This window comes from Camelus bactrianus, chromosome 2 (genome assembly GCF_048773025.1).
Source record: "Camelus bactrianus isolate YW-2024 breed Bactrian camel chromosome 2, ASM4877302v1, whole genome shotgun sequence".
NCBI lineage: Eukaryota > Metazoa > Chordata > Mammalia > Artiodactyla > Camelidae > Camelus > Camelus bactrianus.
Window position 1 is genome coordinate 117,711,180 of NC_133540.1, and position 17,877 is coordinate 117,729,056.

General features: G+C 34.1%; 1 protein-coding gene across 6 annotated transcripts in view; it reads right to left on the bottom strand.

The window, feature by feature from the left end:
• The window catches only part of RBPJ (recombination signal binding protein for immunoglobulin kappa J region), a 203,268-nt gene that overhangs the window by 37,210 nt on the left and 148,181 nt on the right, over positions 1 to 17,877 (bottom strand). For 4 of the 6 annotated variants that reach the window (XM_010963034.3, XM_045522693.2, XM_045522695.2 and 1 more), the window contains one exon: positions 4,787 to 4,825. In XM_010963034.3, coding sequence (XP_010961336.2) covers positions 4,787 to 4,825 — 39 coding nt within the window. Of the gene's footprint in view, positions 1 to 1,848; positions 2,026 to 4,786; positions 4,826 to 17,877 lie in introns of those variants that run through there. The other 2 variants (XM_074349590.1, XM_045522696.2) reach the window with 2 other exon arrangements.

The following is a 17,877-nucleotide window of genomic DNA, read 5'->3' on the forward strand; positions in this document are numbered from 1 at the left end:
GCTTTGGTGGTTTGCCAGTTTCGAGGAATTTGTGCATTTCTTCAAAAGTTGTTGAGTTTATTGGCAGAAAGTTATTTCTAATATTTGCTTGTTATCCTTTAAATATCTATAGAATCTGCAGTGACATCACCTTTCTCATTCTTGATACTAGTAATCTGTACAGAATTAGATTTCTATTTGCTATGATTATCCTTTTGCTTGAAGGATTTCTTTAACATTTCTTGTAGCTCAGACTTGTTTGTGAATAATTCTTTTCCAGTTTCTTATACCTAAAAAAGGTCTTTATTTTGCCTTTGCTGGGTACAGAATTCTAACTTGTCATATTTTCCCCTTGAGTACTTTAAAGCTCTTATTCCACTGTCTTCTCCCCAGCAGGGTTTCAGATGAAAAGTCTGTCATCCTTGTCTTTGTTCCTTTGTATATATCTCTTTCCTCTGTTGCTTTTTACATTTTCTCTTTATCATTGACTTTAAGCAATTTGATGATGATGTGGTTTAAAACAACAATAGTTTTTACACTTAGAGTTCATTGAGCTTCTTGGAACCATGGTTTTATAGTTTCTACCAAATTTAGAAAATTTTCAGCCATTTATATCTTCATATATTCTTTCAGTCATACCTTTCCCTTCAATGACTCCAATTACATGTATATTAGTCCATTTGAATGTAATCCACACCTCATGATGATCTCTTTTTCCAGACATCTTCTTCATTTTGGAGTTCCTATTGCTATGTCTTCAAGTTCATTAATCTCTTCTTTAACAGCATATATCTGTAATTAATACCATCAAGTGTCTTTTTTCCATTTAAATAGTTTTCTTCTCTAGAAATTTGATTTGGTTCTTCCCTTTTTAATCTTCCATGTCCTCTATTTAACTTGTTCACTCTTTCCTTTGGCTTGAGGATCTGCAATTAAAGTCTATAAACCAAATCTGATCCACTGACTATTTTAGAAATAAAGTTATTCTCCAATATACAGACATCTCCATTGGTTTACACATTATCTATGGCTGCTTTTGTGCTGCAACAGAGTTGGGTAGTTACAACAGAGGCTATTTGGGCCACAAAAACTAAAATATTTACCATCTTACCCTTCAAGAAAAAGTCTGCACACTCATATAGAAGACAAATAAATGTAACTGTTTTAACATCTTTGTCTACTTCTATCATGTGTCATTTCTCAGTTGGTTTTAATTGACTGATTTTTCTCATTATGAATCGCATTTTCCTGCTTTTTAGGACTGATGTATTCTAACCAGATGTTAAGACAATGGATTTTACTATCTTTTTGAGTGTTAGTTATTTTTCTATTTCTTTAAATATTCTTGAGCTTTGTTTTGGTACACAATTAAGTTATTTGAAGAGTTTGATCCTTTCAATTTTGCTTTTAAGTTTTGTTAGGTGAAACCAGAGGAGCATTTAGTCTAGTTTTAATTTTGCACCATAACTGAAACAAAACCCTTCTGAATACTCTAGTGAATTAATGTGAATTTATGAGACTTTTTCCACTCTGGCTACTAAGAACAGGCATAACTCATAGCATTGAGGAAGCTCAAGGAATTCTTTCCTCTGATTCTTGAACTTGTTGTTACCCACAAAGGTTGATCACCTGCTGATCAATACTCAACTCAAGACTAGAGAGGACCTTCTACATATTTCTGAAACTATGCACAGCTCTTTCCTCTTCAGTTCTCTGCCCTAAGAATGCTGGCCACTTTAGCCGCCCTACATTCCCAGCTGCATTTCCACAACACAAGGTGCTTACTAGGCTCCACCTGGATTCCCCCTCCCTACCTCCTGTCCTGGAAACTTTCTCCAGGCACTGAGCTGGGGCAACTGCAAGGCTCACCTCATTTGTTTCCTGTCTCTCAAGGATCACTGTCCTCTCTTGCCTGTCGTCCAATATCTTGAAAACCGCTGTTTCATATATTTTTTCCAGGTTTTTAGTTGTTTCAGGCCGAAGAGTAATTCCGGTCCCTGTTACTCCATCTTGGCCAGAAGCAGAAGTCCTAAAAGCTACTAAAATTTTCCAAACAGGGAAAACTGCTTGAAGGGTAAATGGAAAATCATGATAAAGTAGATGGGACCTAACTATATTATTGTATATATTTAAGGGGAAAAAATTCCCTTGTATGATATTTATTATCATCATATTGATTGCTATTTTTATAGAAGTATCCATTAAAGTCATTTATTCATCAAAATATATTTTATTGTTAGCAGTCACTTGAACCTATTGCTGTTGGTAACAAAATAAAAATAATTATCTATTAAATTTTAAATTTCAAAATGCCTATACATGTGAATTAAGCAATTCCAGTTTAATTTCTTCAAGATATATAAAAACAAGTAACTGAAAATACATTTACATGGATCTGTGAGATAAGTTATATTTTCCTAGCCGACTTGATCAGAAATATTTACAAAACGCCTTAAAATTTTTTTTAAATTTTTATGTAATTTCAGACATACAGAAGTTACAGAAATAGTACAAAAAATTCCTACTCCCCATTTCTCCAAGACTCTCCAAATGTTAACATTTTACCATATTTGCATCTTATGTATTTAAAACCATTTAAGAGCACATTGTAGACATTAAGCCTTTTTACCTAAAATACTTGTGTTTATTTCCTAAAAACAAAGATATTTTCTTATACAATCACAATGTAATTATCACTGATATACCTTTATCTACAGATTTTATTCAAATGTTTCCAACTGTCCCTCTAATGTCCTTTCCCCAATAAAGGGAAATGGTGTTGAGAAACTATTACCCTCAAGCCAGAAAGGCTACCAGTCTGTTTTGTTGTTTTTAAATTAAATTAAGTTGAGCTGGAACAGGGACACCCTATTCATTTACATATTGTCTATGGCTGATTTAGGGATACAAGAACAGAGCTGAAAAGTCACAACAAACTCAATGTGGCCCTCAAAACCTAACACGTTGATTCTCTGGTCCGTTACAGAAAACATTTGCCAACTTCACTTTTAGGGTACAAGTAAAATTTGTTACTGGCACAGATTTAGTTGAATTTGTCATGTTTAACTTAGCTTTTTGGTCTCCTTTACTCCGGTATTCCGCAGTCTTTTGCTGTTTATTTTACAGAATGCCCTTCCATTTGTGTCTGTCTGATGTCTCCTTATGCTTAGATTTAGTTTATGCATTTCGGGCAAGAACACCACAAAAGTGATATTATGTCCTCAGGATGCATGTGACATTTATCTTTCCTTTGTTAATGATGTTAATTCAGATCACTTAATTGAGATGGTATCTGCCAGGTTTCTTCACTGTCATGTTACTATTTTTCACTTTATAATTAACGCTTACTTCATGAGGATATGCTTAGACACTATAAAAATACTTTGTTTCTCATCAGACTTTAAACCAGTAGTTTAAACATTCACCAATGATTTTTGTCTCAAACAATTATCACTGTAGTGGTTGCCAAAGTGTGGTTTCCTAGTTCCATCATTCCTTCTACATTTATTAGGTGGAATTCTTCCGTAAAGAAAAGCTATCTCTTCTCCTCCATTTATTGAATCATTTATTTAACTTAGTGCAGATTTCCAAACTGTCATTTTATTTTGAGTTTTAATCCATTACTGTCATTTTTTTTTTTAACTGAAGTATAGCTGATTTACAAAATGTTGATTAGATTCTGATGCACAGCAAAGTGATTCAGTTATATCATACCTGTGTGTGTATATATATATTCTTTTTCAGATTCTTTTTCATTATAGTTTATTACAAAATATTGAATATAGTTCTCTGTGCTATACAATAGGACCTTGTTGTTCATATATTTTATATAGAGTAGTTTGCATTTGCTAATCCCAAGCTCCTAATTTATACCTCCCACTCCTACCTTTCCCCTTTGGTAACCATAAGTTTGTTTTCTGTATCTGTGACATTACTATCATTATTTATTTTGATGACCAAAGTGCCCATGATTTGTGTGTCCTTCTGGTATGTCCCTCATCATTCTTTGAGGGAAACAGCTTTTCTAATAATAGCAATAATGTGGAAATAACCCAAGTGGCCATCAATGTGAAGTGTCAAATAAAGAGCAGTGTGAAGACAATGGAAAACTATGGAGACATTAAAAACAAGGCATGAGATCTATAGTTCACAGAACAATGACAGAGTATGATACCAGATTCAAAAAGGAAAAGGTATGTTTATATATGCATACAATTTTCTTGAAAGAGTCTAACAATGCAGGATAGCATTAAGTCTAGGACTGTAACTGTAGAACTGAATGTCTTACTTTTTATTTTACAATCACTGCTAGAAATTTAACAAATCATGTTTAAGACTAATAGTTTTAAATTTAATATTTGTAATTAAAATGTATACTGTAAAATTATATAATTAGAACACAGTAAAATATTTAGTCTCATTAAAAATGGATAAAACCTTTAAAAATTTTTTTCTAAAAGCATTTAAGTATCTTTCAAGTCCCATCTGTAATCAACAAATTGTGATTAGCTAAATGACGTTAAGACAGAAGAAGCTATCTTTACATTCTAGCCCTTGTTATATTTACTATAATACTCAATATTAATTCTTGAAAGGTTTCATTTTCCCCTTTGAACTGTATCCTCTTGCCCGGTTTTTGTGGGAAGGAAAAGGGGAGACGTGGAGGAGGGAGAATGGGAATAAGCTTCTATGATCCAAATACCATTATTTGAATAATTCTTTTCAAGAACATCTAATACAGTTTCCAAAATAACAGGATCTAACACTTTAATGAAATGTTTGAGTGAAAGACTAATATAATGCTTACCTAGTAAGTCGTTTAGGTGGAGGCCGCTCACCAAATTTTCTGGAAAAAAATAAGAAAAAGAAAATTTAATAGGCTGTATGACGCACTCCACAGTAAGCTTTTCAGGTACCATGAAATCTCATTGATTTATATGTCAACCTACTGAAGACTAGTGTAAAAAGAAATCCTCTAATAAATACCTATACCCAGTAATAACAAAATATATACTCTAAATAAAATTGTTCCTAAGTAGAGTGGATATAGAATACTTTACAAAAACCAAGAAGTTTAAGACAATCTTTAAATTACTTCTTCATGTATAAATTTAAGAGCAGAGTTATTCTTTTTAAAGAGAAGCAAATTGGGGTCTAGCCAGAATCTACCTAAAGGCTTAAAGTGGTGAAAATTTTAGAGAGAGAAACAGTTAACAAATGAGATAAAACTTTTCAATGAGCATCATAACGCCACTGCCCTCTGCAGTAGCTAATAACTCCAACCATCAAGCACCCTTTGGGATCCAACACAGAATTTTAACATAGGTTTATCACATGACTAGGAGATCCACTGCACTCAAAATTGAAGTCCAAATTTTGTTTTTTGGTTCTCTGAAATACTTTCAAAATTAGATTAACAACAATGTTGATTAAAATATCTGTCCATATCCTTTTTTTAAATATCCATTAGGTGAATTTAACAACCATATAGCATGCTTGTGCAACATCACTCCTACCCCCATAGAAAACAGGAGGAATGGAACACAGCCATTTGCCTGCTAGGCTTGAACAGCATTTCAAAATGATACATTGTTCTATCTAGGCACCAACCTAAGGCTAGAAATTTTATAAATGTTGAGATTAAACTGCTTCTTCCGTATATAATAAAGCATCTCCAATAATTGTTGTGTGCAATCTCAATCCTCTCTTTAATGCACACGCATCACATTCCTGTTTATCTCATTAAAACTAATGGTTACTGTATGTATTAGAATGGGGGAAGAATAAGAAATTGTTTTTTTGAGAAAATTTATGGAAGCATTTAGTTCATCATGAACTAAATTCTAATTATTTAATAAAATTCATATAGGTCTACATATTTAAAACTGTCAAGTTATACCAAGATACTATATGTATCCTACACTTATCAAGATTCATTTTCCTCTACTAATCTGATGCACAACACACAAAACTTCAAGAATTATCTACTACAGAAAGAAGGTCTATCTTTAAACATAAGTGACTGAAGAAAATTCATGATGTAGTATTTATTATGCAATCAAAATAACCACTTTTCAAAAGCAGAAGTAACAACAGTCAGCTATCAATTACTCAGAGGCTGATTATAATTCAAAGATTAAGTTGCCTCTCCCTTTTGCAGTAAGGGATGGTGAGACAGGCTGATACAAATTTTTTATCTTTACCTGTAATCTGTTTTTAAAACAAGATATCTACTGACATATGTGTTAACAACTAAATCAGAAACAAAATTGGATGAACGAAGTTTAGACCACTCTTCTGTAAGACACATTTCATAATAGGTGCATGGTATACTTAACAATGCAAAAAAATAAATAAATAGATCCTTAAGTACCCTAGGGACACTTCTGATTTTATGAAATACTGAGTTAATTCCTTATTGTAACAAAGAGCCACTGCTATCCAATCTATCGTTTTGATATTGCAGGTTGTCAATCTCATTTGAGTCAACAGGTTTCTCAAATTTTATGCACACTGTGTAACGCAGTTTAAAAAAAAAATTTTAGGGGGGCGAGGGGTAGTTAGGTTTACTTATTTATTTATCTTCAGAAGAGGTACTGGGATTGAACCCGGGACCTTGTGTATGCCAAGCATGAGCTCTACCACTTGAGCTATACCCTCCCCTCCAAAGCATAGTTTTGATTAAATGTAATAACCAATCCTGTTATATGTTTAAAGGAAAAAAAGCTATGATTCTGGCCTTTCTTAAAAAATAACAAGCAAAAGTTAGTTTATATAAAGTTGATTATACCCATGTCCTTCTCTTCTTGTTATATTCTGTACAGTTTTCCCTCAGGTTGGGATTGCTGAACAAAAAACACAAAGCCTATGAGCCACCTTACTTAGGAATGCTCATACAACACTGTAGCTCAAGAAAACTTACATTATCCAAAGTATATGTCTTAGGTATAATTTTAAGCTAGCAAATTCATTTTACTTTAGTTCGCTAGCTTTCCTTTTCTAAGTTAACAATGATCTTCTATTCAAAATAGAAATAGCTAGGGAAAATGTTCATTATTCATTCAGTAATTCTATTTCATATACCTGGCAGTGTGAGGATTTTTAAAAAGTTGCCATCAATCATTAAACATAGTAGTTCCTACCTATAAATAGTACTGAGGTTCCCACATATCTGCCAATCCATTAGAATTTTCAAGTAAGTTTTAAAAATTAACCTATAATGGAAAAGAATCTGAAGAAGAATATACTCTCTCTCATACACAAAAACACTGAATCACTTTACTGTACACTTGAAACTAATACACTGTAAATCAATTATATTTCAATAAAATTTTTTTTAAAAAACCTGCATACACTTTACTTAACTTCTTTTTGCTCATGGTGGAGATGCAATATTGTTTTCTCCCACAACGGATACATTTCCTTCTATATTAACCACATCTGTTAAGGAAGTATATATGACCACAAATATATTAAGGACAAACACGATAAAGGTTATCAGAACTTCACCATCCTAACACCTTTTCTAGTTAACAGAGTCTTCACACAAGAAAACCAGGTCAAAAATCAAAAGATGGGGTGCAGAAAGACAAGAAAAAAATTTTAAATATAAATAATTTAGTAATTATACTGCTAGAATATCATCTAGTAACAATATTAAAATTTCGATTTTAAAAGCATGGAGCCAGCTAGAAAAGCAAGCTCAAGTCATGTGGGAAACTATTCTGCACTTGGGTGTAGAACTAAAAGTAATTTCCTCTGTTTTTCTGTATTTCACCAATTTTCTGCTTAATGCAGAAATGAAACTAAAATAAATTAAGATGATACACTGGTGCACTATTTGCAGGAAAAAAGTAGAAAAGAAAGCATGAACAAACCACTCATAATTAAACCAAATTTTACATCGAATCTGCTGTAAATAGTATATAAATTTTATATCGTTCAAAAAAGTACTGGAATTATTGAACCATGATTTACGATAGTGAAACGAAAAAGCATTTTGATCAGGGAAAAATAAGGAAACTTGATTTATACCCTCAAGAATCCATACCTGGTCATTCCACCAGTAGAAGGAAACATAGGTGATACATGTTGTCACTATATTCTATGATAACATGTAATGTGAAACATAAAGCAAATGGTACTAGGAAGCTGTTTAGTAATTTACTCACAAAAAATAGAAGAGGTTAATTAGAAAGTTACACATCATGTTGTGTGTCCTTGTCTCCAGATTCATTCATTCACCTAGTACAGACCAAGTATAGGTACTTGGTATACAACAGTGAACAAGAGACACAAAATCCATGCCCTTAATGGAACTTACAGGCTGTTAGGACAAATGGACGACACCACTATGTTCAAAGATGTTCATCTATATAATTTATAAACACAAAAATTTTAGAAACAAGTATACTTATTGAACATGACTGAAGAGATAAATATCTGGCCAATTAAAGATATATTTCAAGTAAATGTAACTTTACTTCTAAAAGCATATTCATTCTATATCTATGGCAGGAAACAGCCTATGTATTAACTCACAAAACGTTGAGCAAGACATGTCATCTTTCATCACACTTCAATTGCTAGTTCTGAACCTACTGGTACCTTAAGAACCACATTTAATAAATAGCAATAATGCTCAAAACTTATCAAGGTGTAACTAGTGATCTTGGCTACTGCAACAAAGACAATCAAGGCATGATGTAATCTCCTGAAGGATCACATTTATTAAACAAATAAATGTGTTCTATCAGAAATCCTATGGGGCAGACGTCAAAGACACGCCATGCTTGCAGCTGGCCCCATCAATGGAGAAACATGCTCCCCTTCTTACTAACATACTGGGTAGAACATTTGAAAAGCACTGTTTCCTTAATTTTTGAAGTCCCTTTAGTCTACCTTTCCCTTTTCAATTAAGACAACAACAACAAACTTAACTTTGTAACAGTCTATCAGCAGTTTGTGAGAAGCAGGAAGATGAGAAAGATGCAAAGGAGGGGTGACTGAGACCTCAGTCTCCAGCTATTCTCAGCATCTGGGTTTTTAGGCACCTCCAATGTTATTACCAGGTTAGGTTACAGGTGCCTGCCTCCAGTTAATCTGCAACTGCCATGAGCCCCACCACCCAGATAGCACAGCATTGGGCATCCATTAACACTGCATATGAAGATCTTTTATAAAAAGTATGTGTCTTAAAATCTATGGTGTCAACAAGAGGGAGCAATGAGACACTGCAACTACTCCAATTTCAAGAGACTGAATGGGACAGACTGATACCAAATGCTTCCTAACACGGCGCATAAGAGCACAATATCACTTCTCTGATATCACTGACAAATAACAAATACCCTAAATCTAAACGTGAGGAAACATAACCAACCTAAATTGTGGAATAGTGAACAAAATAAATGGACTACACTTTTAATAGCATCAAGGTTATGAGAGACAAAAAAACTGAGGAACTGGCCCAGATTAGAAGAGACTAAATGCACATGAACACTGAATACAAGACTATCCAGATTTACTTCTATAAAAGGACGTTATTTGGACAACTGACAAAATCCACATAAAATGGTAGAATAGAGAATAGGATTATATTAATTTTAATTTCCTGGTTTGGATAACTGTACAGGGGTCACATAAGAGAATGTCTTTTTTTTTTTTTTGAAACATTCATTGTAGTATTTAGGGATAAAAAATCATGATGCCTACTTACCTTCAAAGGATTCAGGGAAAGAGTGTGTGTGTGTGTATGCATGTGCGTGCAGATACACAGAGGGATAATGCAAATGTGGTAAATGTTAATGACTGAAGTATCTGGCTGAACTTCTTTGTAATATTCTTGCAATTTTTCTGTAAGTTGAAATTAGATCAAAATAAAAAAGGCCACAATCAGAGAAGCACTAACCTCCTGATCAAGCTACTGGCCTGACCCTGCTTGCCACAGAACCTGGTGGTGACAAACCTATTAAAAAACATTCATTGGAGGTGACACGTAAGAGACTCTAGGGACAGCTTCCTGGCATATCTCTTATGTTCTCATGTCAGTCATTTAAGAATCGCTTGCTGTAGATTTAAAGTTTGATAATACCCAGTGCTGGTGTATAAGTGGAGAAACAGGAACTTTCATGCACTGTTGGGAGTTTCAATTTGTGCAATCTTTTTTGAAGACATTTGGTAATATCATAATTATAATTAAAATGTGCATTTCTTTGAATTCCTAGCCATTTCTAGTCTGGAAATTTATTACATGGGTGGACAATTTGTGACTATGCAAAAATTTGTATAGAAAGATATTCAATAGAGCATCATTTGTATTAACAAAAAATTTTAAATACATGTGTACAATAAGGAAGAGTGCTGGTTACACAGAGCACCTCCCAGTCATGCCCATATACACCACTCTCTCCCACTGCAAAAAAAAAACTATCCTGTTAGCATTAATTTTGGATGAGGAAATGAGATGTACATTTTCATACTCCCTACCCAAGTGCATAGATAAAACAACACACACATATATACCCCCCCTACACACAATTACTAGTGCTAACGGGCAGCAGCAAAAATTCTATTTTGCTCTAGAATGCATTGTATAATTTGACCTGTTTCATTCATTACTAAGTTTGGCTTAGGTAAACAGCAAAATAAAATTGCAATATCTAAGTATCCATTAAGGCCACTCACAACAAGTCTAGAATACAGGTGGCTTAAAATAAAAACAGAGAAAGGCATATAAGTTAAGAATTTACACCCCAAAATTGTCTCAGTACAATTTTACTAGCTGAAACATTTTAGAAAAAAATATGCCAGACTCAAATAAAGAAATTTACACCCTTATGGAAAACATGTACTTCCACAAACGAAAATACAATACAATCTAAAGAACTTTAAAGAAGTTCCAATCTTAAAACCGTCTATTTTGTTTTTGCTAAGAATTCAACTTTTGCTAAGAACTCCTTCAGACACCTCACTTGATCTCATACACTCCCTTTAAGGCAGTATTTAAGAGGTGAAAAGTGTCATCTGATGAGAGCACACAAAAAGCCTGTCACAAAAACAAGTCATGAAAGAGGCAGTCATGTATTGTGGTAAGGGCATGGACTCAGGGACTGGGTTGCTTCAATTCAAATTCCACCTTAAATGCGAATTAGTGGAAGTTAAACTCTCTGTATTTCAGTTTTCTCAACTGAAAACACAGATAAAAGTATGTCCATATAGGATTCTTCCAAAAATTTAAAAGGCTCCTAAGTGTACAGCACCTAAAAGAGTTCTAGGCACTGAGTAAACACTTGATGAAACACCTTTACTCCTTCAGGGCTGGGTTACTGAGTGATATTTACAGTAATATAGTAAAACTGAAATAAACCCCTCAAAACAAATACATATTTATAGGCCTTTAAAAATAAGTATAATGAATCACACATATTATAAGAGATTAATAAGATCCAGAATATGTAAAGAACTCCTACACAGACATAAAAAATAAACTTACGGTTACCGGGGGAAGGGGAGAGGAATAAATTGGGAGTTCAGGATTTACAGATAATACATACTATATATAAAACAGATAAACAACAAGGTCCTACTTTAGGACCTAGCACAGGGAACTATATTCAATACCTTGTAATAACCTATAATGAAGAATAATATGAAAAGAAATATATATATATATATATATTTATCTGAATCACTATGCTGTATACCAGAAACTAACACAACATTGTAAATCGACTATACTTCAATTAAAAAAAAAGAACTATTATAATTCAAGAACAAAAAACCTTGAAAACCTGATTTAAAAGCAGGCAAAGGATGTGAACAGACAGAAGATATATATATCTTGAAGAAATATACGAATGGCCAATAAGCACATAAAAGAAGCTCAACATTACTAATTATAAGGGAAATGCAAATCAAAGCCATAATGATACCACTCCGTACCCATCAGGATGACTATTATTGAAAATAACAAGTGTTGGTGAGGATGTGGGGAAATCAGAACCCTTGTACATTGGTAGTGAAAGTAAAATAGAACGGTGTAGCCACTGTAGAAATTAGTATGGCAATATTAAATGTACATTTACTACAGGATCCATCTATTCCACCTCTGGGTATACACCCAAAAAAAAATCTTTTGAAATGTTCCTTCCAACCCTATAAAAGCTTCAACAAAAAAAAAAAAAAAAAAAAAAAAGGAAAGGAGAGGAGAGGAGAGAAAAGGGAAGGGAAAGGGAAAGGGAATAGGAATGGGAAAGGGAAAGGAAGAGTAACAAAAGTAGAAAAGACATTTTTTCCCCTTATCTAAAATGAAATTTAGAAAGCCATAAGGTATAACCATCTATAACAGGATTCCATCACCTGTTCTCCTTGGGTTCTATTCTTGAAAATATATGCAACATTTTGCGTATAGTACATTTCTCTGGGAAGGTGTCCAGTTACCTGCTAACCACTCTACAGGATAGGTGTTTGGCACTGATAGGTCAGATCCCCAAGAAGTTACCATCAATGATTTCTGGTAGGGAAGCTTGGCTATAGCAGAGAGGACACTTTTAGTGAGGAAAGATACAAGGAAGATAAATAAGTTAACATTTCACAAGGCCTCTCAGAGAATTGCTTCCACAGAATTAACAAATGGAAAAATATGTAACCTATGGAAAAATAGGTAATTTTCCGTTTTAAAAAAAACCTACTAAGCCAAAAGACCTTGCAATTTTAAAGCTGGACTCAATATAGAGTCCTAACACCCTACAAATAAAAATTTCCAAGCAATTGATGAGGAATCAAAGGATTAAAATTGGTGGAGAGAGGCCAGGCATTGTATGTATGCTTCCATCATGGGAAGAAAATATGAGTAGAAAAGAAATATTTCCCTGTAAAAGTTAGGCTCAGTGGGCCTCTCCCTAAATTAATCCTGGTTCAGCCTGTAGAATGGAATAGTCTCAGAATCGACACCATGCAATTAGGTGGTACCTGAAGGCTCAGGACTTTTCATTAATAAAAGTACACCTGAGAAAACAGTAATACTGCTAGACCTTTGGCAATAGTTTAAAATATATGCTTGTTGACTTGAGATTATTACTGCTGATGTTCAAAAGGAGTAAAAATTCTATACCCCTACAAATGTGAACAAATGTGTACCAAAAGACATGAATAAGAATCTCCACAGCATCACCAGACATAATAACCCCAAACCAGAAACCCAAATGATCACTGCCAAAGCATTAGAAAATCACAAAATTAGACAACAGAGTCTTATTCAGCAATGAAAATGAACAATCATTACAAATTCAGTAGTGTTGGTTACTAGCAAAAGAAGCCAGATTCAAAAAGGTACAAAAAAAAAAAAAGATTCTATTTATATAGAATTAAAAAAATTTTAAAAAGCAAAATGAATCTACAGTATTTACCAAGATACAGGCTACCGCTGGAAGGAGGGTGCCGACAGGAGGGGCTGTAAGAAGGGCTCCTGAAGAGCTAGTAAAACTCTTCGTCTGTGTGATGGTCACACATGTATATTCACTTTATGAAAATTTAATTTATTGCACATTTATGATTTGTGTGCTTTGCTTTTCTGTAGGTATATTACTTTAATTTATATATTTCTAGATATATAAATATTTAAATTTTTTGAATGAATGATCAGTTTTGGGAAAAAAGCTCTTCCCTAGATTTTACTCCTATTATCTTCAAATTTTATTTTAACATCAAAATCTTAGAAAGCAGTGATTTCTAGTCGTTGGGTGTACCATTTCAGAATGTATGTATTTCATACCAAGAAAAGCTAGTATAAGGATGTAAGTCCTGAGAAAACTGGTCTTCTCTCCATCCAAATAGCAGATCAAAATTTCCAACAATCTTCTCTCCTACTTAGTAAGCAAAAAATTAGGATCAACTGTGGTCCTCTGTTTGGCAAATCATCTATCACAAGAATATGCATTTTTAAAAAATTACTAATTATGCAGTGTCATGGGAAAATGCTGACTGTGTACTAGGATTAGAATGTTCCTACTGTTAATTTTTGAACTGGCTTCCTTTGCCTATCTCAACTAAAACCAAAATGAAGAGGAAGGAGAGAGAACGGCGTAATTTTTTCCCCACGTTCTCATTCCTTTGTTTGGTCTTTAATCATTTAACACACATTTCAGTGCCTATTGTATGTAAGCACCGCAGCAGACACTTGGAACATACAGCAGCAAATAAGAAACATGGTCCCTATCCATACAGAACACACTACAACAGCAACATGAGGCTACATGCTATGCATGCATATTTCACTTCAAACATGTATCAGTCTTATTAAGGTAGGTGCTATTATCCTCATTACACAGATGAGGAAATCAGCTGAGAAACTACCCTGCCCAAGTTCACACAATGGTAAATTTGGTTCAAAATGTAACTAGAGTATAATGTCCATGATTTTCCAAATACTCTGTGTCAGAATTTAATTACAGTTTAATTCTGGATACTAACACGTGAAGAGGGTGCCCAGGGTATGAATTTTTATGACATGCTGTAAAGTACACTAACTGATCCTAAAACCTTCTATGATGTAGTATAGACTTGCTTTGCTTCAGTGAGGGGTCAACAAAAAATCTGAGAAAAACTTTTTTCATTACCCTCCCAATTTTCCAGCTACTGACTAATTTTTATATAGGTAAAGGATAAATTTTTCTTTGATTACTAGAAAGTGAAAAAATTGTTTTCTAGAGCTATAAATACATAAAAACCAGGAAACCTAAAGACACCTGCTGTAGGAGCCATACCTCTACTACTGCATACATGTACATAAACAGGCACACATGTGCACATATATGTCAAAAATTTGACAATTATTCTTGCATATGCCCTGCACAAAGACAATATGTTACATTGCTCATGACTAGTGTTTATACTATCAATTCTAATTCTGCAAAGTACATTTCTTTTTGAGTTGAAAAGGACCAAGAATACACAGACTTCTTCAGTTTTCTGTTGGTAAAAACTATAAAAACACAATACCAGCCCCAACCTCCATCAAACTATTTTTGGCCAATTTCTTAAACAGCCAACCTCTAACATATAGTTTGGAATTCTAAAGTATTTAAATTCATCAGTCTGGCTGCCTTTTATTTTCCTTTTAAATAATGCAGACCAGAACATTTATGGATGTATAGCCCAAATAAGGTCTAATTCATAAAGCAAAGGGTATGATTTAGGTTTATAAGGAGGTAAATTGTTTCAAAGAAGCCTGATCCTAAGGGAAAAAAACAAAAGATGTCAATCATCATTTTAAAACATGCAAAATAGGGCACTGAAGGGAGAATACTTAATAAACAAAAATAACAAAATGATCAAAATTCTTATGTTCAGAACGGGGAAGAAAAGATTTCCAGAACGTTTTTTATAACACCATTGCATGAATAAGGACATGCCTTTCTGCCTGAGTGTTTATACCCAAAACAATACATTTCTTTGAACTGTAACTTAACTTTCTGTTATCATATGTCATATTACAATAATCAAACCTATATTTGTGGTAAAGCCAAAAACCACTGTGAAGAAGTGGTCTTAACCACAATGCAAAGCTTATGAATGGCTTTCTGCCAAAGTGTATCTGAGCCATTAACCTGTCATGCTACTTTCATACACTACTAGGACCAAAGGAGCAGGCCCAGCAGCTGGTATCTGCTCACGCAAGCCTTACAAGGGGCCGCGGGGCTCTGCAAGGGGAATACACAGCACAGGGCACAGAAGTTGACGGTAGGAAATTTGACGGGCAAACTGCTTTGCCTGGGGTGGGTGGTACTACAGGCAGCCTAATAATTCCACAATCTTCTGAGGAGACTTGGCTCGGCACAGGCAAAAGAAAGATTCTGAATTGAGAATCACTGAGAAGTGACTAAAAGTACTGATCATCAGTAACTTGGAGTAAAGCACTAGAACAGGAGGCAAAAGCCTTGGGAGTCTGACAGCGGCTGTGAGGAAAACAAGGCAAGACTCAAGCAGGTACAGCCTTAACAGTCACAGCTTGGGCCACTCATGCTGTATATTTACTTGGTATATTGCTGTGCTGACTTTAAACTACGCAAACTGCAAAGCTGTTGTGGTGTTAGTTAATTTACTAGTTAATTGGCTAGTCAACTGCCCTACATCAGACTGTCAAACTAGAAAATAGGAGGGGAACAGTTTTCCTTTGAAGATGAGCTGCTCCAACGTAGCAACTTAATTTTTAACATTCTCTCACCAACTTCCACACATGCACATTCCCTAAAGACATGTGGTCTCTCTTCTCTGCTGTACTAGTATCACTGAACTTTCCCCCTCATTTTTGCCTTCCATCACAAGCAATTCATTGGCAAATGCTGTCAAGAGCATTCCCAAATTATCTATATCTCCACTCCCCGATTCCACAGACAAGCACATAGCAACAAACAGAATACATCTGCTTATATACGCTCTCATTTAACTCTCATTAACAATCCCGAGACAGGCATTATTTCAAATTTAGAAGGGAAAACTGGAGCTCAAAAAGTCACAAGGTAGGGCTTTCCCCTACTTCTGATTACACACTGATCATTACTAAGGTTGAAGATTATATATAAATATATAAGGAAGCCACGCTCTAGTGTTTGAACCATGTATCTTCTTTGCCTTCACAAAATATTGACATTTCCCCCTCTACTTCACTGATAAATTAATGCCTATTCGATTTTTTCATTAAACAAACCACCTGTCACGTGAAAATTTATTTAAATGTGTTAGAAAAACAACTTCTTAACCTGTAAACTATTTCTCAGCAAACCAGAACTATTGACTCTCAAGGATGAAATGCTGTACTAATCCAACTAGGGAATATGAAACAATGCTATAAAGTTAAGTAAACCAGGAAAATCTGATTGTTTTAACAACTCTATAACGATTAGTCAAATCTAGAGCCTTTAAAGAATTAGAAGTATCCCAGTAATGAAGAAAATGCCAACCTGTTCACATAATAAACTGGAGAGGCACCAGGGATTTTATTTTTTTGGCCATAACTTTCACGCTGGACAAATTTTCTTTTAATATCAGAAGTGTATGTTAGAGAAATACATCCAAAGCTATATGCTTGTATAATTCACATTAAGCTTGACTCAACTGCACACATTAACATCACGTTTTCAAATACAAGTCTGTATACAGTATATGCTCACCAAACAAATGAACTATAATAACGGCAAGTCATCTGTCAAAAAAAGACACTAAAGCAAAAAACTGTCATGAAATCATAGTTCTTAATTATTTAGACCAACAATTTTGAATTAACCAATGATTATGAACAAACTGATCTGAAATGTCTAATAAGTTATTTTCTAAAATAGAGGAAAAAATTACAAACTGTCCACCAAATGAGCTGGTACTAACGTCACAAATTTTATAATAAGGAGAAAAAAGGAATTAATTTTACCAAGTCCAAAGAGCTAAAATGATGATTAATTTTCTCACCTTAATGAAACTATCTACTTTTCCCATGAAGAATGCCCTGCAAAGATACCATGCTATAGATAACTGCTGTTGGTCCACAATAGCAATGTACTTTAATGAGGCATGCTGACACTTCAAAAAAGTGATAATCCACAGTGTTGACAGATTCTATTAAGAAGTGGTATCAAGATCTAAATGGGGCTACAAACAATACAGCTGAAAAGAGGTCCTTAGAAGTTTATGTTCTTTTATGTAGTTTCGTTGAGTCTAAAACTAATTGTTAGGAAAACTTGCATACATCAGGAGCAAGTCTTTAGCAATTTCACCCAGGCAATTTTTTATAATAACAAGAATCAAATGCTAATATAAGACCTATTGTGTGTAAGCAAATATTAATGATGCCGTTAACAAATTAACTCCCTGGGCTCTTTAAATGGTAGTGTCTCCTAGGTATGA